General features: G+C 38.2%; 1 protein-coding gene across 2 annotated transcripts; it reads right to left on the reverse strand.

Annotated features, from left to right (window-relative positions):
• Nucleotides 1-658: 658 nt before the first annotated feature.
• On the reverse strand, nt 659-21,488 carry LOC136052155 (cell surface glycoprotein CD200 receptor 1-A-like). Of its 2 annotated transcripts, none has more exons than XM_065742048.1 (6): nt 21,211-21,488; nt 7,467-7,775; nt 6,487-6,735; nt 5,623-5,722; nt 4,603-4,654; nt 659-1,902 (listed from the first exon to the last, which is right to left on the reverse strand). In XM_065742048.1, the coding sequence occupies exons 1-6, from the start codon at nt 21,296-21,298 to the stop codon at nt 1,780-1,782; spliced, it is 921 nt and encodes a 306-aa protein (XP_065598120.1). In that variant the 5' UTR covers nt 21,299-21,488; the 3' UTR covers nt 659-1,779. The 2 variants fall into 2 exon arrangements, with proteins under 2 accessions (XP_065598120.1, XP_065598121.1); XM_065742049.1 differs by lacking the exon at nt 21,211-21,488 and adding an exon at nt 15,049-15,083.
• Between the last annotated feature and the right edge of the window lie 337 nt (nt 21,489-21,825).

Below are 21,825 nucleotides of genomic sequence, written 5' to 3' on the forward strand. Positions count from 1 at the left end.
ATTGCATATAAACTGGCAAAAATCTACCTTCAAAAGCTGCTGTTCTATAGGATGAGCCCCATTTTATGGACACTGAACACCATAAACGACTTTCCAGTCCATAGAAAAAAATCATTGAAGTAGTGGTTGTCTGCAATGCAAAGAAGGATTGTTTGGACAGTATTACACCTATTTAAAGTGGGAAATTTCAGAGGACCATGATTGACTGGCTCTCTCCTTTGGGAAGACATTGGAAGTTGAAGTTTTTTTAAACTTTTACGTTTGTAGCTGATTCATATTTTGATACCCTAAATACGTTTTGCAGCTTTGATCCCTAATATTTCAAAATGACACACAGAAATGGAGAAAAGCAATACTTGCATACATATGAACACTTGGACAAAAGTGGCTGTTTCACAGTTCATAGAGTGTGAAATTAATAATCACATCAGTTTACACGAGTAATGCATTCAAGGAACTTCAGTCAATTTAGAAGTCTATTTTCCAAGCACTGTGTCATAGCCCTCAGGAGGCTATCTCAAAAGACAACTCTAGCAATGTATGGCAAAGAGAGTTCTGCAGTATAAAGGAAAAATCCAGTTCTTCTGGTCCTACCATCGATAGGTCAACTACTCATTCAATCTTTTAAAATACTTAAAGAAAAGGCAGTAAATGGAAATTTACAAATAATTTCTTTACTGTTACTGTCAGGCCAGTTCATACTTTAGCCAGTAAGACATCAGTCTTGAGAACTGCTAATACACAGAGTTTTCGAGTTTTTTTTACTTATTCTGAAAAGATATTTTGGGAAGATGAGAAGAAATCACCTTAACATAAGACACATTAAGATATACAAGCCAATTTACATACAGCAAAGTGTGCAGTTACATTAAAAAAAAATAATAGAAGATCTACACAAGTGATAATATCTCCAGTTTTATTTAAAATAAATATGAATTTTGTCTTTTTTTGTATGTTATTGCACAGTTACAGATACTATATTTGAATTTTTTCATTGTGAAATATTCTATGTTATTTTTGGTTAAAAGTAGCTTACCAGATTTGAGTAACGTAATTCTTTTACAGTACCTTAATGCCAATACATTTAAGAATACCCCACCTCCAGAGAATCTTATGGAAAAGTAATCATAATAATAATCTGACATACCAAATGAACATGTTTAGTGGAAATACTGAACATAAATCTAACAAGTTAAATCAACATGCTAGAGATGTCTCTATTTTAGTGAATGAACTTGTAAATTCATGACTCATTTCCGTTTTCAAAACAGAGAGATTAAAGGTCTTCTCTACTGATACCTTTTGCTAGGCAAAATATTCTATGATGATCAGTACTCAAAGCCATTATGTTAGTCATTTGTCAATTAGAAAAAAAGTGGCTGTTAACTGAAGAGTGTTAAACACTCTTCACATCTCCCAAATGTATACAACATAGTGTCAAGTGTATCAAGGTAATGCTTAGAAGTGATTACCAAAACTACGATCTCCAAACCAAGATCAGCAAGGGGAAATCCAATCATAAAATATATTTTCCAGGAAAAACTATGTCTTAAGGTCAGTCAGATTTTTCCTAGGAAAAAAGGACACCTCTTTACAAGGAGGAAGGCAAAAAAGGGGGAAAAAATGAACTATGAGAACTCATGAATAAACACAAGTCTTTAAAAGAGATTTAGTGAGCTACCTTGCCTCCCTGTTTGACAAAATGCTTTGAGAAATTTCTTTCTATGACTAGTCTTAGTAATAGAAATTATCTCTCTCCTTTCCAGTGTTGCTGAATCCTCACGTTGCTGGTGACCCTCCTTGTGGAAGATTCTGCCTCATTGTCAGATCAGACACTGAGTTGTAAATTACATTTTCCCTCTGCACGTAAGTAGTATAAGGTTCCACCTCCATTGTGTCATCCTAATAAAACAAAACCAAAACTTGTGAATACAGGAAGTAGTTTGATTTAGCAAGTGTCTGCAAGCTTTTCATCTGGAATGAAGAACATAACTGGGAAATAATGCTCCCATTCTTATTCCTCTTTGACTCAAAAAAAACAACAACAAAAAAAAAACCCACAACAAACAAACAAAACAAAACAAAAACACACAAGAAAACAAGACTACCCTCTTCTGATTTTTGTACCAAAGAAACAACATTGCTACTTCTTTCAAAGATTTGATTGATAAAGCTACCATCTTTCCTGTAATTCCTTTTCCTCTTCCTTCTCTTCCCGTTCTCACTCACTTATTTTGGCCTGGAAATTTTTCTATTAGGGTCTCTTTCTCTAGAAAGAACAAACAAGCTGAGAGGTGCAGTTGACATGCTAGAGGAAAGGGATTCCTTCCAGAGGGACCTGGACAGGCTTGAGAGGTGGGCCTATGCCAACCCCATGAAGTTCAACAAGGCCAAGCGCAAGGTCAGGGCAATCCCAAGCACAGATACAGACTGAGGAGAGAATGGTTTGAGAGCAACTGTGAGGAGAAGGATTTGGGGGTGTTGGTTAATGAAAGACTAAACATGAGACAGCAGTGTGCCCCTGCAGCCCTGAAGGCCAATTGTATCATAGAACGGCTTGGGTTAGAAGGGAACCCAAGAATCATCAAGTTCCAACACTTCTGCCACAGGCAGAGCTACCAACCTCCAAATCTGGTACTAGACCAGGTTACCCAGGGCCCCATCCAACCTGGTCTTGAACACCTCTAGAAATGGAGCATCTACATCCTCTCTGGGCAGCCTGTTCCAGCATCTCTCCTCTCTCTCTGTAAATAACTTCCCCCAGCATCCAATCTAAACCTTCCCTCTTTGAACTTAAAACCATTCCTCCTTGTCCTATCACTGTCTACTCAAGTAAAATGTTGATTGCCCTACTTTTTAGAATCCCCTTTTAAATACTGGAAGGCTGCAATGAGGTCTCTTCACAGTCTTCTCTTCCCCAGGCTGAACAAGCCCAGCTCCTTCAGCCTGTCTTTGTAGAAGAGGTGCTATAGTCTCTTATCACCTTCGTTGTCCTATTCTGGATCCTCTCCAACAACTCCAGATCTTTCCTGTATTGGGGGCCCCAGAAGGAGCCTCACGAGGGCAGGGTATCCTGGTTTGCATCAAGAGAAGCATGACCAGCAGGTTGAGGGAGGTGATTCTGCCCTTCTGCTCTGCTCTTGTGGGGCACCACCCGGAGTACTGTGTCCAGTTCTGTGCTTCTCAACACAAAAAGGACACTGAGCTGTTAGAGAGGGTCCTCCAGAGGCAGGCCATGAAGATGATCAGATGGCTTGAGAATCTCCCCTAAGGGGACAAGCTGAGAGATTCAGGGCTCTTTAGCCTGTAGAAGAGAGAGCTTCAGAGGGACCTTACAGATGCCTTCCAGTACCTGAAGGGGGCCTACAGGAAAGCTGGGGAGTGAATTTTTATAAGGGCATGTAGCAACAGGACAAGAGGAAATGGCTTTAAACTGGAAGAGGGTAGATTTAGACTAGACATTAGGAAGAAATTCTTTACTGTGAGGGTGGTTAGACACTGGAACAAGTTGCTCAGATAGGCTGAGGATGCTCCCACTCTAGCATTCAAGGCCAGGCTGGATGGGGCTCTGAGCAACCTGGTATAGTGGGAGTTATCCCTGCCTATAGCAGGGGCTTGGAACTATATGATCTTAAATATCCCTTCCAACTCAAACCATTCTGTGATTCTAGGTAGGGTCTTGACCATTACTGATTACTCCATCATTCTACAATTTTAGTCTACAGATGACCAATGTGTGAATGAATGTGTGCCAACACTAATACTGCTACTTAACTGATTATTTTACATTAATGAAAATGTGCCTGTCAGCAACGACTGAGAGGGAGGACAGCAGAAAAGAAAGAAGAAAAATAGCTAGAATTAAGTCATTTCAGAAATCTAAACTGAAGTACTTTTTTAAGCTGATGACAGAATTTGAGCAAAGTGTCTACTGTAGGTGCATAGATAAGCACAACATATGTGAGTCACAGCTTCTGTGCATGGAAATGCTGTTATTTGTATTTGGTAGCAAAATGCAGATATACAGAGCTGATGAGTGAATTTCTCAGCTATGCAATAAGTTTGTAACAGCATAGGGTATTCAAGAATATCTCCAATGTTGGAGCGAGGTACTCTTTCAATTGTTTAATGGAAATATTTTGACTTGAGTACAATAGGCTCTTTGTGGATTGACCATTCAAGATAAAGAATGACCTTCACAACTTGCATGTCTTCATTCTGAACTTCAGGAGATATATTTTTCCTGTGTTTTGTTTTTTAATCATATTATTTACTAATAGCTTTCTTAGTGTTCCCCAACCTGCAGTATTGACTCCCTTCCTGAATACTGTTAGTACAACAGTTATGATCAGCATATCTAATATGGCCAGGAAGATGCTGTGGGACTTGCTCCTTACAATAATACAAGATGGCAGTTGCTGAGTTTTTACTGTTGAAATATGCTGCTAGTATTTGCTCCAAGTCAGAATTATAGTGATGATAGGCTGTTTCATACTGAGATACAGCTAAGCTAAACTAAAATTTAACAGTTTCTCTTACTTGACCATGTTTTCAGGGCTATGAGAAGACCCTTGATTTGGTGATGCCTGTTATTCTACTTACCTGTGAGGAATATGTAGGAATAATATCAGGAGGTTTGGTTTTGTGACAGAATCTGTGAGAAAGAAAATAAGCATTAGAACTTTTCCTCAATAGTAGGCTTGGCTGGAGGGACTTTTGAGCTTCTTTGATCACAAGCTTATAGAGCATTTTTCTTACTGATCGTCAAGAATAAAACTAAAAAAATCTTCTCATGTCTTTCTGTCCTTCACTCTTGATCCTAAAATTAAAGCACCCTGGCTTTCTTTACAGGTAAATTCTGATATTTTGGGAATTTAAAATACGAAGTGGAAGCAAATTAACATCAAAATCCTCTGGAAGGATGCATAATCTGTCCTTAGTAAATTTGTATTGAACTAATTGTTCATCTCTGGAAGAAAGTGGGGACAAAAAACAGTTTGGGAATAGTAGACAGTCAGAATTTATCAGGTATGTTCAGTTCAAGTGCTCATTAACCTTTCTCTCAACAGATTATTTCTGTAGTTTTTTGTTTTTTTTTTCCTTGGGCCCGCTTTCTTCTCCACTCCAAATTCTAAAGGGACTAGAGTTCAGCTTCACCCGGAGAGCTTCTTCAAAATACATAGAAAATCTGCTGTCCCCTCAGTTAATATGGCAGAATATTACTGATGAATCCTCTGGCACTTGATCAAGCTTAGTGGCAGATAAACCAATCCCCTGTTCTGAACAAGAGAGATGCTGATGGGCTCTCACAGTACCTGAAGAATGGATTTACTCTGCCAGATTCCTGTCAGAATGAAGAGTTTCCATTCAGTACAGCATGCAATATAATGAGGATCCCTTGCCAACATCTATGTTTTACTCAGTGGTATTATTCAGTGAAGATGTGTGCAATGCAAAATTACTGCAGTTAGAGAGTAGAAATATTTGATATAGTTAATTCACCCATAGTAGTTACCCAGGGGAGCATGGAGTGACAGAATCATTTAATTTCAAGACACAAACAGTGTTTAAAACTTTCTGCTAACACTAGACATGTTTTTCTTAGCCTCATATTATACATACCTGTAACCATGGAGCTTAAAATAGTGAATGACAGCCACAAAGGTGATGAAGATCAGGAAACCAAGAATGATGGCTATACACAGAATGAGGTCTCTGGGTGCTAAACACAATAAATTAGTCTTAGGTATGTCTTCTTACTGCTTTTTCTTTATTATTTCAGTATAAGTTTAAAGCTGCTTTAGCACATGTGTTTTCAGCATGCTTGTAAAATATAATCACCTTTAGCAAAAGGGAAAGTCAGTAATGAAAGCTATCTGAGAAACAAAAATGTAGTTTGTGTCAGAAAAAGAAGCAGATTCCCCTAATTCCACAGTGCACAACTCATGACATTTACACACTACGTTGTGGATAAGCCTCTCACAAGGACTCAGAACATCTCCATACTGCAACTCAGATATAGTTGTTCCATTAAAAAAAAAAATCTGAAAAGTAGAAACCAAATATCTTATGATGGTCAGACATCCACAACTCAAAATGATGTATTTGTTTCTGCTACATATATGATAGTTGGGCCTCTTTCTCTGTCTTACCATGACTTGAGCAGGAGATCTGTTGCATCTCAACAAATTTTACTGATGATCTTCTTCCACATGGTTACATTAACAGTAAAAGTGTAACTGCACTGAGACTGCTTCCTACAGCTTTTCAACTACCAAAAGAAGACTACAACATTCTTCTTAGGAAAGAAACCACTTGGAAATAATGTCTGGAACACAAACAAACTCTCAGTATTTCTGAGCAAAGGTAGTAAGAGATGGTACCCATCTGTGTAGGATTTCATTGTAGGTTTCTGTAGCTGTAGAGCAAGAATATGAACAGAGGGCTAAACAGGACTTTGAACAGAGCACACAAAGGAAAGCTTACATGAGGAGCAGGCTATGGACTTGGTCTCGTTCAGAGTTGCATGGGACACAGTGCAGGTAGGAGTCTTCCCATTGGTGCTAGATGCTGCAAACCTGCTGAGAACAGTCACTGTCCCATTATCGTGACTGTCTGCGCTGGGTGTGGAATTGCTCTCTGGGACCCACGAGATCTCAGCAGACGGCTTCACTGTCTCTGCCTCACACACAGGGTTCCCATGGTCATCGCAGTACAGAGCCATTCTTGGGGAGACTGCAAAGTACCAGGAAGGGGGGAGATGCATGTGGATTGCTGCAGTGGGACAGGAGGTTTCTACTCACTACCCAAAAGGAGCATGATGAGAAAAGGAGAGGTAGGTGGAAGTGCCATCTCATCACAGCCACGTGTTCCAAAGCAAGAAGAGACAACAATGGTGCAACTTTTTCATTTTGGGCAATTCTCTAGCATTCAAGCAAGCCACCACAGCTGTGTGCCCTGACAGGAGGTATCCCTGGACATGGAGGTAGGAAATTCTCTGGAATACAGGGTTGAATAAGACTTTTGTCACAAGAGTCATCATAGGCACGGCTTAAAATGGATTGGAATGCCAACTGAGGAGGAAATAATGCTTTTCTTCCTACCATGTATTTGATAGAATATCTTGGTACTCAGAGGTGTTAATCTCATATGCTCTAGGTAATTAAATATATTACTGAGTTACTGAAGATTAACAAGTTGCTCATGCAGACTCCTTATTTCATGTCTTGAAAATTACTTCACATTTGTCATTTGTAATTCTAAAGGGAGAAGGGAGAAGAATTTTGCAAATGAGGAGAGTGAAGAAACAGAATTACTCTAATTGAAATGCATGACCCCTTTATTCCCATGAGAAAGCTCCTCTTCTTACTGCACACTTCCTCCTGTGCAGAAGGAGAGGAGCTTTGTACGCCCAGGCCTGGACATTGTCCTGTGGAGAACAGTGAAATGAAGAAGGAGACCCTTACCTAGTACAGTCAGGTGATAAGAGCAGTGGAAATTCCCATCCTCATTTACCACTTCACAGGTGTAATTTCCCTCATCAGCCATTCTCACTTGGTCAATGTTAAGTGCCCAATCCCGGTCTGGTCTGGATCGCCAGTTCATTCTGTCACTGCAGTTGGTTCTTTCTGTCTTGTTCAGATCAATCCTGTATGCCAAGATGCAGAGGTTTCCGGTCTTGGGGCTTATTTTCCATGTTACCATAGTTATATTTTTGTCGCTAGGGCAGGTCATCACAGTGCTGTGACCCAGCTTTGCCAACACACTGTTGTTTCCTGGAGGAGACAGGGAAAGAGAGGGATGTATGAAACAGTGTGCAAGGATGTCACTTATGGCCTAGGAGTTCTCAACTGTGCTTCATGGGGAAATGTCAGTGCTGTTATGTTCTGGAGTGAGGCCCTGTCTTTGCCTGTCTACAAAATTGTGTGCCATCTGCTATTACAGCTGTGGGTTGTGAAGCCAGAGGGCTACGACAACCTATTCTGTCAACATATTTCCCACCTGGACTTATCTTATTGGATGAGAGAGATATTGGAGGAAGATCGTGTTCTGGCACATTGGTTTCATCAGATCAACATCTTATTCAGATATATTCAAATGACTGGTCAGTGTTTAAACCTTTGTTGGTAGCATTCATTTAGTACTTTCCTGCCTCTTGTTAGCCATATGCATCTGTGCTTTCTATCAAACTCTCTATATAGTTGCTACTTTTCCAGGTTTGGAACATACTTTTGTTTGCTTTTGTTATTTGACTCAGATTCTCTAGTAGCAATCTTTCCTCAGAATGTCATTGATTTCTACTCTCCTGATGGGATAGCAGGGATACAATCTGATCTCATCTTCCTGTACTGGAAGAAGAGATTTCCCCTTTTCTTAATGTATTATCTATCACCAAGGGAAGAACAGTAAACATATTTATCTTTTTTCCTCAACTGAATATATCTTTTATCCTCTTATTACATTTTTAATTTGGGATTATTTTCAGCTCTCCTGCTTACTCCATCATGAAGCCATTACAAAAATTCAACACTAAGAAAAGAACAGTTTCAATATGGCTGAGTTGCTATAATTAGTATCATGGATTTGCTGACTATACTATAGCAGGCAAAGAAAGCTTATTCTGAGTCTTCAAGATTTGTACAGTATTCAGATGCAGTCCAGGATATTTCTTAGTTCTTTTTCTCTTCTAATGCCATCTTAAAATGAGCAACTCTGCAGGTAATGCAGCATCACAATATGACCTGAAACACACCATGACAGACAAATACCCAGGGAAGATGGATGGAGAAGAGTAATGATGCCCAGGGTGATGGTGGAGTCACTGTCTCTGGAGATGTTCAAGAAGCGTTTAAATGGGACATGGTTTAGTAAGGAAATATTGGCAGTAGGTGCATGATTGGACTGGATGATCTTGGAGGTCTTTTCTGTCTTTGGTGATCCTATGACTAACTATACAATATATTTCATATGCAGCCCAAGAAAATTCCTCTTCACTCAGTGTGGCCCAGGCAAGCCAGAAGGTTGGACACCCATGAGTTAAGCTCTGGGTACCTTTAAATTTCTTCCAGTACATTGCTTAAAACCCCAGTTTTACATCATACTAGACCTCCTAGCTGTAGATGGTGTAGTCTAATGCCTTGTGATCACCACATATTCAATGTTCTTGTTTTTAGCAAGTTTTTGCAGGTTGGGGACTTTAAAAAAAAAAAAAAGGCTTTCTTTTTGACATGTCCAAGGACAAGATTTGCCAGGGGTGGGAGGACAAAGCTTGTGAAACAGACAAGCTGAAAAGGTTTTAGCTGCACATGAAAACTAGTGATTCAAAAGATAGATGGATTTATATGCACCTCTCATTAGTGTCCCTTCCCACTATTCTTGTAAAAATGTGCCTAAACATTTCAGGACTATTTCCACTTTTTTATTTGACCATCTGACTGTGACTTTTCTCTGGAACTGTTTAATAACAGTTTAATAACATTTATTATAAATATCATTAATAATAATTATTAATCATATCATTATATGAAATATTGTGTTAAATTGATATATTATATATAAATATTATAATATATAAATACATTACATAGACTATAAATTATATTATTATTATACAAAAATATTATTATGAAATAAATAACATTTAATAACAACCAAAGAAGTAAGCAACTTTTACATCTGCATTCACGCAAAATAAATCCAATACTGTTGCAAAGACCTTGACTATGCTTCTCAGACATGACTTCAGCACATATAGTAATGGGGGAGCTTTCTGCAAGAGGAAAGTTTATTGCCTTATGTCTTAGGGGTGTCTTCTTATTTTCTGAATCTTTGAGAATGTACTCATTCACACTGTGTGTGTACACAGACTTCATGTGCGCTTTTGTGCTGTGACTGGTGGCAGTCCACATAGGGCATATGTGTAAATCCTACCCATCTTTACTACATGCATGCAGCTACAAGGGTGTACAGTATGCCCATATCTCTATCCGTTTTGCTTATCAGGCTAAGATTGCAAAGGAACTTTATTCAGCTGATGCATCTACTTGTGTTGACTCTAATATTGCATCTTGTTCATGAGATCTGTTTTTGGTTTGCTTGGAAACATGTTCCCTTAGTTTTTGTTTGATTTTCTTTCTATGACATTGCCTTTTTATGGGCTTTAAAAGATGACTTTCACATGGAGTCATGTACAGTGCCTTTTGCCTTTGTCTTTTCATGATCCATGAGTTGGGTACTTGAAGAATGTTTGTATGGAAAAAGCCTGGGCATGGTATTCATGTCCTTTCTGTAAGTTATCACTTCGGCCATTGAAAAGGGGACAGCCAGGTCATTGTGATGGCTCCTCTGTATTATGTAGACAAGTAAGATTTTCTTATGGTAAACAAGTAGCTGCACAATCAGGATTGCCTTCCATTTTTTAATATTTAATATTTTTATTTTTTCCTATGCATCCATGAATTACTTTTTCCACAAGTTGTCAGGATTGAATCTTTTTTGAATGTTAGCTCTTTTTATATTGACCAGCCTTATAACTGCTCATCTGCCTGTGTCTTCAGCTGACACATCCAAGGGATCAGATTTTTAACATTTCACTGTTTCCTTGACAATTACAATGCTGTGAAGCCTCTCAAAATGATGGCATATTTGAGGCACAGGATTCTTTTACTTATTTCAAATAGCCACATTGGGATCTTTTCCTTAATAAGGTAATATGTGATGGGTGTTGTTCACAGTAAATATTTATGTAGACAAGCACTCAGAGATGAAAGAGAGGTTATCTGTAGTTGTTCTTTCAGATTAATTCCACATATGTTATGACATGCATAGCACATTTCCTCTGTGAGGCACTTTCGAGATTGAGAGAAAACAAAATCCCATGGCATGGATAGTAAAAGAACATGAACAGCTGAGGAGGTGATGGGCATTTTTCTGTTCTTTGGATCCTGTTGAAATAGAAACCAACCAACCAAACAAACAAACAAAAAAATAGTATTGTATCTATATGTATAAATAAACTGAAGAATTAGGTTAAGTGATGATAGAACACAAGAGAGCAGCCCAAAGCTGCACTAGGAGAGGCTCAGACTAGACACTGGGAAAAAATTCTTTATCATGAGGATAAAGACACTGGAACAGGCTTCTTGTGAGCTAGTTGATGCCCTGTGTTTTCAGCATTCAAGGAACATTTGGGTTATGCACTCAGGGACATACTTTAATTTTTGGTTAGCCATGAAGCTGGACTAGATGATCTCTGAAGGTCTCTTCCAACTGTACCACACTATTCTATTCTAAATACAAAGAATTAGAAAACCTAATTTGTGCTTGATTGTTCAGATCTTTGCCAAAGTCTTCCCCAGACTTGACCTTTCTGTGTTTCTCAGTCCCCTGCTTAGCACTGGAATTCTGTGACCTCTGCCAGCACAATATGAAGACCAGTTCCTGAACATACACCACACTGTAATAAATGGTCCTAATGAGTACCAACTTAAAGTTATTAGTCAGATCATTACTATTAGTTTGTTTAAGAAACAAACAAAAAAACAAACAAAAAAAAAAACAGTTGGTTCTACCTTAATAATATTGTTTGATAACTCATTATCTTCTGGAATCTAAATGAATGATCATTTCGAGGCCAACCACTTTTTCTTCTGTTTAACTGAGTTCTTGGAATATATTTCCCCACTTGCAAAATTAACACAGTTCAGTGTATTTGTCTTACTTACAGATTCTCTTAAAGGTTTTTCCTGTTTCATTTTGAGGATTAAGTATCTTTTGGGTTAATTATTTTCCAAACCTAGACCTATCTCCTGCAGACTGCTCAGAGATGTAGCTGCAATATTGCCCTCCACTACATTCCACAATGCTGTGAAGTATTAATTATTTCAGCAATATAACATATAACTCAGAGTGTAATTCTGATAGGCTATTTTTATCTTGTAGAAGAAGAAAATTGTGGAGGTAGGATAAGTAAACTATCCACTTGTAATTTTCATTAAATAGTAGAAATAAGCTTTCTGCTGCTTATTACTCACAGAATTAATCAGCTATTGTTTCCAAGCACTTTTGAAAATGAAAAGTGCTGATTATTGACAGTTTTCTGGTACACAAATTGTACACCAGCACTACAAATTCTTGTTGTCTTAATTAAGATATTTAGTATTCTGTGATACATTGTTACACTGAAGGTGTTTTAAATGAGTTTTTTCTACTAAATGTCATTTCAAGAAACTGTGAGGTGCATGTTTAAAACTCAGATTATTTTACCAGAATAGGAACTGAAAAAAGCCTCTTCTTTTGTGATGGCTTCTGCATGTGAGCTCTATGAATGTCTCTGAAAACTGGAGACCAAAGTGTTTCTTCTGCCAGCTTAACAAGGCCAAGTGCCTCAGAGCTCTCAATCATGTCATCAGTATGGCTGACCTCATCTTAAAATGACTAAGCAAACCTAAGTATTCAAACAGACTATATGTTGGAGCTGAGGTGGGTTTTTTTGTTTGTTTCTTTGTTTTTTTTAGATACTGTTTGCAATGCTGACTAGCAAAGACAATCTTGTGCATGCTTAATGATGTACGCTTTCATGTGCATCCCATGGAAATACCAATTTAATGGTCTTTCAACTGTGCATTTCCCAAGCAGCTTATTGTTTTGGGCAGTTTCCCCAAGATGAGCTTGCATGCTTCAAGACTGGAAAGAAAAAGGGAGCAAAAGTAGTGCTTTCTATTATGCCTTTCTGTCATAGGCTCCCCAGAATTAGTCAGGTACCATCCATTTGAAATGATAAGCCACATGAGTCAGCTCAAAGTCTGTTGGGTCATATCTAAGTACAATTTTAGGTTTATGATAAATCTATAGAAGGGTTCTTGTTTCCCCTGTATCATGTTTAATAAGACTTTTTTTTCCTCCAGATGATAGATTAATTAGTAAAAAATACTTTTGTTTGTCCTATCCTTACACCTACCTACTAAAGTACAAATATCATAATGTTAAACTGCTTTCACTTTATTGCTGTCTTTCGTTTCTAGAATGTAGGTAAGTGGCATTTGCATAAATATAAGTTGTATACTTTCTTGCTTGCTTTCCTTTTTTGGTCATGTATGTAGCTAGAATCATAATCTTTAGACTTTCTTTACTGAAGAAGGATGTGTACACCAAAAGTGGTGAAAGGTTTGGTTGACTTCTGTTTCTGAATTGACTGGAAACCTCATAAAGTTGAATAAGGAAGATGTTTTTCCCTCTGTAGAACAGAGACATATTATTAAGAGGTTTTATCATATCTTATGACTCTATTAGTACTCTTCTAGAACCATCTAAATTTTGTTAACATTTTCTGATAAAAACAGGATTTGCTTTTCTTTCTATTTCAAGCTAAGACAGTCTAATGAGATATCAAGACTTTCTGTTCATTACTGTAGAATTAGCTTTATTTAAATGCAGACTAAAATATATATGTTCTGTAATGAGTCTGCAAATAGTTATGGCAGGCATGTCCTACCCACAGCCTCCGGGCAACCCACTGCCCAGCCCAACCTGCCCTGCAGCCGCCCCCTGTCTCGCACCATCATGGTGGCAGCTCTGCCCCTCCACCTTGGCCTGGCCCAGCCCTGGGCACATACCAATTGCTCACAACAATCACACAGCACTTTGTGAGCAGTACTGTCTGGGCTGAAACTGGGACACAAGACACAGTGTGGTGCTGGCTCAAGAGATGGCCAGTAACATTACAGATTTTGGTACACTGGCTGAACACAGTCCAGTGACCAGTGAATAATATGCAGACATGCTTTCCATTGTGATGTAGGTATATGGAAGCAGGTTTCAAAATTGATGAAAAAATCAATTTTGTTATACTTACAACTCCATTTCCAGTTGACATAAATACATTTGTCTGTGAATTTTCAAGTTGAGTGTACAGAGTCGTAATCAAATATTCAACTCAAAAATGTGATCATATCTCTTTATAAGTCCTCTCTTAGAGAGCAATAACCCTCACTTAATAATCACATCTTATTTGTGTCATTGGTTTTTAGCAGTACGTACATTTGTGAACAACTATCTTCAAGGATGAAGCAACAGGACAGTAAAATTTCATCAAAAATCTGACAGATATCTTGGGAACTCAGTAAGAATTGCAACTGTGGCTAGACTGCCCTAGATAGTTCCTGTTCACTCAGTGCAGCCTGAACAAGCCAAAAGTTTGGACATCATGAGCTATGGGAACAACTAGCAGTTGAACAAAGGCAGTTCTTGAATGAAAATTATCCTCATCCCCATTCTTCCTGGTCAGCCACAGCTCTACTTTAGTTTGAAGGTATTGAAAGGATCTTGTGTTAATCAAGGGCTATGGTTGGTCTTGCCAAACCTTTTCTTTCTAATGAGCATTCTACAAGCCTTTTGGTTTCTAAAAGTATGCTTTATTAGAACATAAACCAAAATGCAAGGTGATTAAGTTTTCAGGTAACATAGTTGTTGGCTGTGCTCATAAAAAAAAAATGCTCTCTGTGCCTCTTACAAAATGGCTTCTTTCCCCTGGTGCTTTTTTGTGGTCCATCAGCTTTCAGTGATTTGTCAAGCTGCACAGATTTGACATAATCTCTTCTTGTCTCTTTTTCCATCACTTCTGTGTCTTCTTGTAGATTTATTCCAACCCAATCCTTTGCATGGTTCTGTCTCCCAGTTTGTTTTCTTTGCCTTTCTGCAGCCTGCCCCTGCCCACACTCTTGGGTGTGAGCTCAGCAGTTCTGGAGGAAGACTCAGTCTCCCTCTCTCCAGGGATTTAAGTAAACGTAAAGGATGTATATCTGCTGTGCAGGGAAACTAAAAAAAAAAAAAAAACTATTCCAGAGGGAAGGTTCAGTGCTGTAGGTATTAAAATTCAAACTGGTCACTGTTTCCCAGGAAGGCACTTTCATACTGTAAAATGGCTAACAGTCAGTTGCTAAAGTTTCCTCTGTGGTAGCTGATCAGTTTAAAACCCGTAGCATCAGGGCATATATGCCACACACATCAGCATTTAGGTATTTGAACGACAGCTTGGAATCAAGCCAGCACCTTGCACTGCTACTTCTCAAAAGGTGAAATCCCATGTTGTAACTGAGCCGAGCTGAACTGATAGCTTACTGCAACTGAAAAAGGGCTAACCGGTGTAGCAAAGGCCTCTATCTCTGTGAGCCTCCAGACCAAAAGAAAATTGAAGAGGTGTGAGCTATCATGCTTGTTTCCTCACTGTGATAACAGAAGGGTGATAATTAAATGTCAGGCGTGTTAATGATTTCATTCTATCCAGGAGAGACTATATGGTGGATCATATGTCTACACATTTATTGTAAATAACTTCTAATTTTCAGTCTTATTCACAAATGAGTGAAGTCTGGAAAATGGCAATCATTTTTTTTCTGTTAGTTGGAAGGTGAAGAGCCTAGGAGAACATCTTGTCAATCATTCTGATGTAATAGGCAATTCATGTTCAGAGAGTTCTGTACAGCTCCAAGCTGAACTACCCAAATGTGGTTATTGACACAAATTCTGTACCAGCAGATTTCACTTTGGAGTCTCCTCTGACCAGTTATGAGGTTGGAGATTGGGTTGAAGCCCAGACTAAAGTCCTCCAATTTGACTCCAGACTCTGAAGTTCACCTTATAAAGTTCAAATAACATTATGTCATCTTTTCTGTGTCTCCCCTTGACTGCTGAATATATTTTAAGTAATGTTTGGGGATGCTCATGAGCTCTATTCCTGTGTATTGAGTGTGCATTCCAATGTGCTGACAAATTCCAGCTTGAAAATGACATATACTAGCTCAGGATCAAAAAACCCAGTCAATGGAAGAGTTGGTATTCATGTTTCAAAAATGTACTGGTTACTGTTGTCACGTTAAGATTACTGTAATTGAAAAAGACTGGGGAAAAAAATTGCCTTGTTTTTCTAACATGGTTTATGTAGCCTGTTTGACAGCTCTGATGGGTAACTAGTTACACCAGTTCTTTTGCAGTATCACTTAGTCATTTCTCTTGTTTCTCAGAGTTTTTCACACAGTAAAAGGAGAAAGAAATATTTTAAAAACAGGAAAATTTGAATGTGAAACCACTAAAATTTTCAGAGGAATCACTGCCAAATCAAAGATAGCTACACAGCTTGAAAACACTTCTGATTCCTTTCAAGTAGGAAAAATTTCTAGCCTCTCTGTTCTTTATAGCAGGTAAAACCTTTTCTTACCCCCAGAATGACTCAAGTTCCATGACAGCTCCTATAGAAGTTCAGGTGCTAAACAGATTTTTACCCTGTAAGTAAGGAGACTACTTTAATTTCTCAGGCACAATCTCATTTGTGTATTTGTATCTTTATTTCTTGCTGTTACAATCTAAAACTGTATTTTGGAGCATCCCAGCCCCAACCCACCCCCTTCCCTGAGATAATGACACATTAAGTTTAGAGGTATGAAGAACTGAAACACTGATAAACCACAATTAAATGACTAACTGCATCTTGGAATGAATAGATTATATTAGTCACAGCAAGTTATGATGAAAAAGGCAGTACCAGAGACTTGGAAGAGGCCACATACAATTGATTGAGCTCTGCATCCATTTTCCTCTTCTACCACTACAGAGTGCCTGTGAACACTTAGAAAGTCTTGTCTAGAATGAAGTGAAAGATAAACAAATAACAGGTCTTTGTACTAGGATAGAAATTGCTAAATTACTGACAGAATTTTCTATATGGCAGCTTTTTGACTCTGAAAGTACCCAGAACAACATAGGACAAACTGCAGATTGAAAACCTGCCCTGCATTCTGTAAGTAGTTAGTAGTTTGTGTGCTGTAAGTCTCGCAATAGGAATACAGCTAGCTGTATACAAACAGCTGCCTTGAACTGATGTGAATTCACACCAAAACTTCAGTCTGTTCCAGCTGCCATTGCAGCTTTTTCAGTGTCAACACATCTAAAGAAAGGCAGCATTTGACACAATAGAAGACTGAAGTTTTTATTGTTAAGTTCCCTCAAACCCTCTTTTATCCATCTTTGTCTTTATTCCTTGAATGTATGCTTTTCCCCTTTCATTCTATTTAGGCCTTTTACCTGCCTTTGAAATTTCCATTCTTCCTTATACCCAAATTGTTCTTCTGTTCTTGCAATGCATTTCTCTTCTACCACAATTACTGTGTCATTTGCAGCATGTCTCTCTTTCCTGCTGTCTTACCAAATTTAGTGGCAAATTTAAAACACAACCAGGAAATTATACTGTTTCACAGTAAACTCTGCTTTTGCATTATGAATTGTCTGCAGCATGGTTGGAATTCTTTTAGATTGCAAACTTTAATATCAGGAAGTGATTGTATATCCTGCGAAAAGACAAATAACACTGACAGAACTTAATATTAATTACCAAAGGTTTCAGTTTTCATATTCAAGACAAAATATAACTTTGCAGTTGACAAATCTTGGTTCTTAAAGTTTCTACGATTTCCTCATGCTCTTTAGCTTTCTTCAGCATCCTTTCAAACAGTCATTCAAGACAGCTGATTTTGTAGGCAAATGAAGGATGTTAAATCTCACCTCATTAGAAATGAGGTTTGATACACTGTCCTAAATTAAGATGATGAAAAGAGGGATAGTTTGAGGGAAGTATGATGGATAAATAACTACTTCTAGGAGAGAAAGCAAAAGGTAGTATTGAAAGGAAGTGTCACATTGAAGTTTTTCATCAGACAAGTTTTATACTAATTCTGTGTAACGTTTTTAATAATTGCATTGGTATTTGTATCTGGAATGTGTGAGGAAATTTGTTGAGGGCAGAAAGTATATAATATTACAGAAACGCATTAGAAGAATAAGTGGGCATCATTCATGAATGGACTGGTAGATATGCACTGAAATCAGCTCGAAGTGTAATAACAATAAAAAAGTACAACATATATAGGCTGGAAATTGGAAGGGTATCTTGCCTCAATCTGGATTAAAAGCAGCCTTTCAACATGTTCAGGATTCTTTTCTGTTCTCTTCTATTAGTGCTTAAATTCATAGATTCGTAGATACATAGATACATTAGGTTGGAAAGGACCTACAAGATCATCTAGTCCAACCATCTATCTACCAAATTGTTTATGGGAAGAGTTTCATGATGGAGTGTCTGTAAAAAAGGGCAATTTGGGAGGAGCTGGTGTTGAAGTGATGCGTTACCATCATCTAGCCTGCAGAATTAGCACCTTTGACCAAATCTTCCATCATCAATCTTCACTGGACTTAAGCTGTCATGTTTTATACAACTATGGCTATTAACTTTAAACTCGCTATAGCAACTTCTGGATGCAGAATGAGTAGATCTTTTATCCTTGCAGAATGCCCTTCTTTCATTCTTTGCAAAGAGAAGGTAAGGAGCTGCTGAGAAAATAGGCTTACAGCTTCATCTTTATACAATTAAAATCTTGATCATTCCTTGCTTAGTGTTCAGCTTCAGCTTTTTGTTTTCTAGCATTTTCTTATTTAGGAAAAAATAAAACAGCATAAGAAGAATCCCTATGCATTTTTTTTGAATGATTGTACCACTGTGTATAAAATATATTACCTATGAGTTTTAAGTAGCATGTACATCTGTAAGTTCATTACCAAGAAAATGTGCTTTGTAGTGATGGAATATGTGGTCAACTTGCGAAACTGAACTTCTCTGTTTCTGCAGTTATGAAACTAGACACCTTCAAATGCAGTGTTTGGACCATAGCGAATTAAATGGTTATGTCACATGAACATGCTTAGAAGATTGTGTTAGGACAATTTAGATACCTTCTGAGATTTTATTTTTTATTTTTTATTTTATTTTTGTAAATTTAATAGTATTTTAAGCATCTTGGTAAGAAAAAACAGTTACGGTGTTTTAGGTGTTTTTATTGTAAAAGAAGTTAGAGTGATTCCAGCACACAGAAATGAAGGAACAGCAGAACAATCATGAAACAAAGACAAATGTAAATTTACCCAAATACTTATTTAGCCTATGATTTTTATTTCAGGAACAAGATTCTAGAGTAAAGTAGAACAGGAGGTAACAAGGACAGGGAACACACCAAGCCAGTGGAAGTAACAAGGCAGTAAAACATTATCATATTAGCAAAGGAGAATTAATATTTTAGTTAAAGAAAGAAGCTCAGTGAAAGCTGAAAGCAGTTGCATTCAAGAACTTCTGTAGGTGAACTTGTACTAGGAAGGTTGGTCTGATGTTCTATTTCAGTTTTATTTACCTCATTCACTCTAATCATAGCACTGATGCAACAAGACTGATTTCACGTTTTTGCTATTGTTAGAAGTTGAACTAACCATGAGGAATCAGAACTCATCCCTGAGAATGGACTTTTTGCAGCTTCCTCTGAAGCACTAAGTCATATATTTTGTCACAGGGTAGTACTGGAGATGTAGGACTCATACAAGTCAACACTGCAAATGTTACTCCAATAAAGAGTTTATTGTATGAATCTCTCACGGAAAAACTCACCCTCCCTTATCCTTTTCCTTTGAAGTATGTATGAATACAGCCACTTGAGGTGCCCTACTTGTTCTGTTAAACCAGGAAAAGTCTTAAAATTTGCCAGCAAGATTTCAATTCTGAGTAATTTCCACTGCTACTACTATGAGGATTTAGCCCCACTCAGGTGCAGATTTAGATATGACAATCATGAAGTGACTTTGCTAAGCTGTCCTTTTTCTTATTTGTAGAAACTGACCAAAACCACACGAAGCAGGATGCTAAGGAAATGTTAAGGAATGTACTAATGCAGATAAAGTCTGGTTATGCACAACAATTTTTGCTTGACATTATTTCATTCAGAGTAACTTGCTCTGGTCATCGGAAAGGGAGCACGGTTCCCTCTGAGCTTCATAGAGCATTCAGATTCTCTGGATAGAGTATACATACCAGATCATCATCATCAGTACACATTTGGCCTGGGATCTCTAAGTGAAAAACCTCATCACTACATCTTACTCAGAACTGTCAGACTAATATTGAAGGAAACGTATTTAAAAACAATGTTAGCTAAGATCTATCAAAAGTGTGCTGGTTTTGTTGAGAGTGGGAAGGTTCAAACTTGAAATTGGATTTTAACTAAACATCTTTTTTGTGTGTGTACGTGTTCTTTGAAGGAGAAAGTTATTGACTCAAGACACCAAAAAGATATAACCCAATTCCTTGGGGTAAAAAAAAATAGAACTTTTTTGGTATTGGATTTTTTTTATATTTCCAGCAAAGTTCATTTTTAAAAATAGAATTTTGCCAGAAGCATTCTCCTTTGTCTCCCCCATTTTCTTTAACATTTTGTGATGTGTCCATATTCCTTCACTTTCTGGGCAGCTGTTTTTAAAACTATATACTGTCTCTGATGCTACCATAAACTGTTCATGACCTTAGGACAGTTCCTCAGCATTCTTCTGAGATAATTTTGGTTCTGACAGAACGGGAACAGCTGTTTTGTTTTTGTTTTACCTGCAGTGTGCCTATTGTGTGCCACAGAATTTAATACTTTGAGTTTTTTCAAGTATTGGCACTGAGGTTAGCATTTCAAATCCCCTGTTTGATCTGTGAAACGCACTACCGAGTGGTGTTCCCTGACTGCCAGCTATGACTGCATCCACTTTGCTTAAAAATATCTTCAAGGAGCTACTTTCATTTTCCGTCCAAGTGAATAAAATAACTCATTTCCATGCAGTTAGTTCCACCTGTCCATAACAGAGATGGACACATGCACGTTACATGTTATTCAGAGATGTCTACAGCTGACAGTTTAGGTGTCTGGAACTGCTGCTCAAATTCCTAATTCATTGGTTGAATCTTAGGATTACTGCATGCTGTTTGGAATAGCACAAACTCTGTAAATGCAAATAAATAGTATCTAGAAGACATTAACTGCTATAGCTAGAATATATTAAAACTAAGTCAACGACACTGATACAAAGGATTAGGAGTGTCACTATGTTTGGCACCAAAGCCCTGCCCATGCTTGATGGCAGTCATTCCTATTAACCTCAGAGCAAAGTTCCAGAAGCTGATCCCTACTGCCAGCATACCAGTGACCTTCCATCATTTCTCAGAAAGACTCAAGAGATCTCTGCCATATTTCACTGTGCGTACCACCTCTCCTTAGCAGAAATCCTTATGAGAATACCTGTACTCATTTCCCTTTTTTCCACCCTGAAGCCTGATCACTTGCAGAGAACAGTTTGACTCACCCTCTGTTCTTCTGAGCTTGGTGACTGTGAGCAGCATGAAAACACACACAGCCTTTCCAGCAATCTCCATATCAGCTCCTGCTTTCATGGCTCAGACAGCTCCGTCACTCCATCGCTCTTGCTGCCAGTCTAGCTGTGGTCATGGGAAATGTTTTTTGTCTGCCAACACATCCTCAGCAGCCAATGCTGGTGTCTCCTCTTCCCTCTTCCTACTCCTCTCCTAACCGCCTGACTCCTCAAAGCTGGAGAGTTCCTCCTTCTGACTTTTCTGAGCACTAGGCTTCCTGTGCTGAGCGCCTAGGCGAACGCTGAGGAAACATACTAAGCAGCTCTGCCTTCCGTTCATTGGCTCTCCTCACGAGGCTGATGAGCAAAGATAAACTGTGCAGCGGATCTCAGATGGGGTAAAAGTGGAGGAGATTATTCAAGCCTGAGTTTAATGTGAAAAAGAAAATCTTTGTCTTGGGGAGCTAGTAAGAAACTTTTTCTTCCTCTTTGTCACTTCTACTACCACTAGTCTACTTGTCTGGCACTTCTTTGGCACTGCGTTATACAAAATTCCTCCTCCTGTATTAAGGATTTCTCCCTTTCCATTGGAACAACAAGGCTTTTGAG

Source organism: Cyrtonyx montezumae, unplaced genomic scaffold, assembly GCF_038088225.1.
Source record: "Cyrtonyx montezumae isolate F1298 unplaced genomic scaffold, pur_monq_1.0 scaffold_3, whole genome shotgun sequence".
In the NCBI taxonomy this organism is placed as follows: Eukaryota; Metazoa; Chordata; class Aves; order Galliformes; family Odontophoridae; genus Cyrtonyx; species Cyrtonyx montezumae.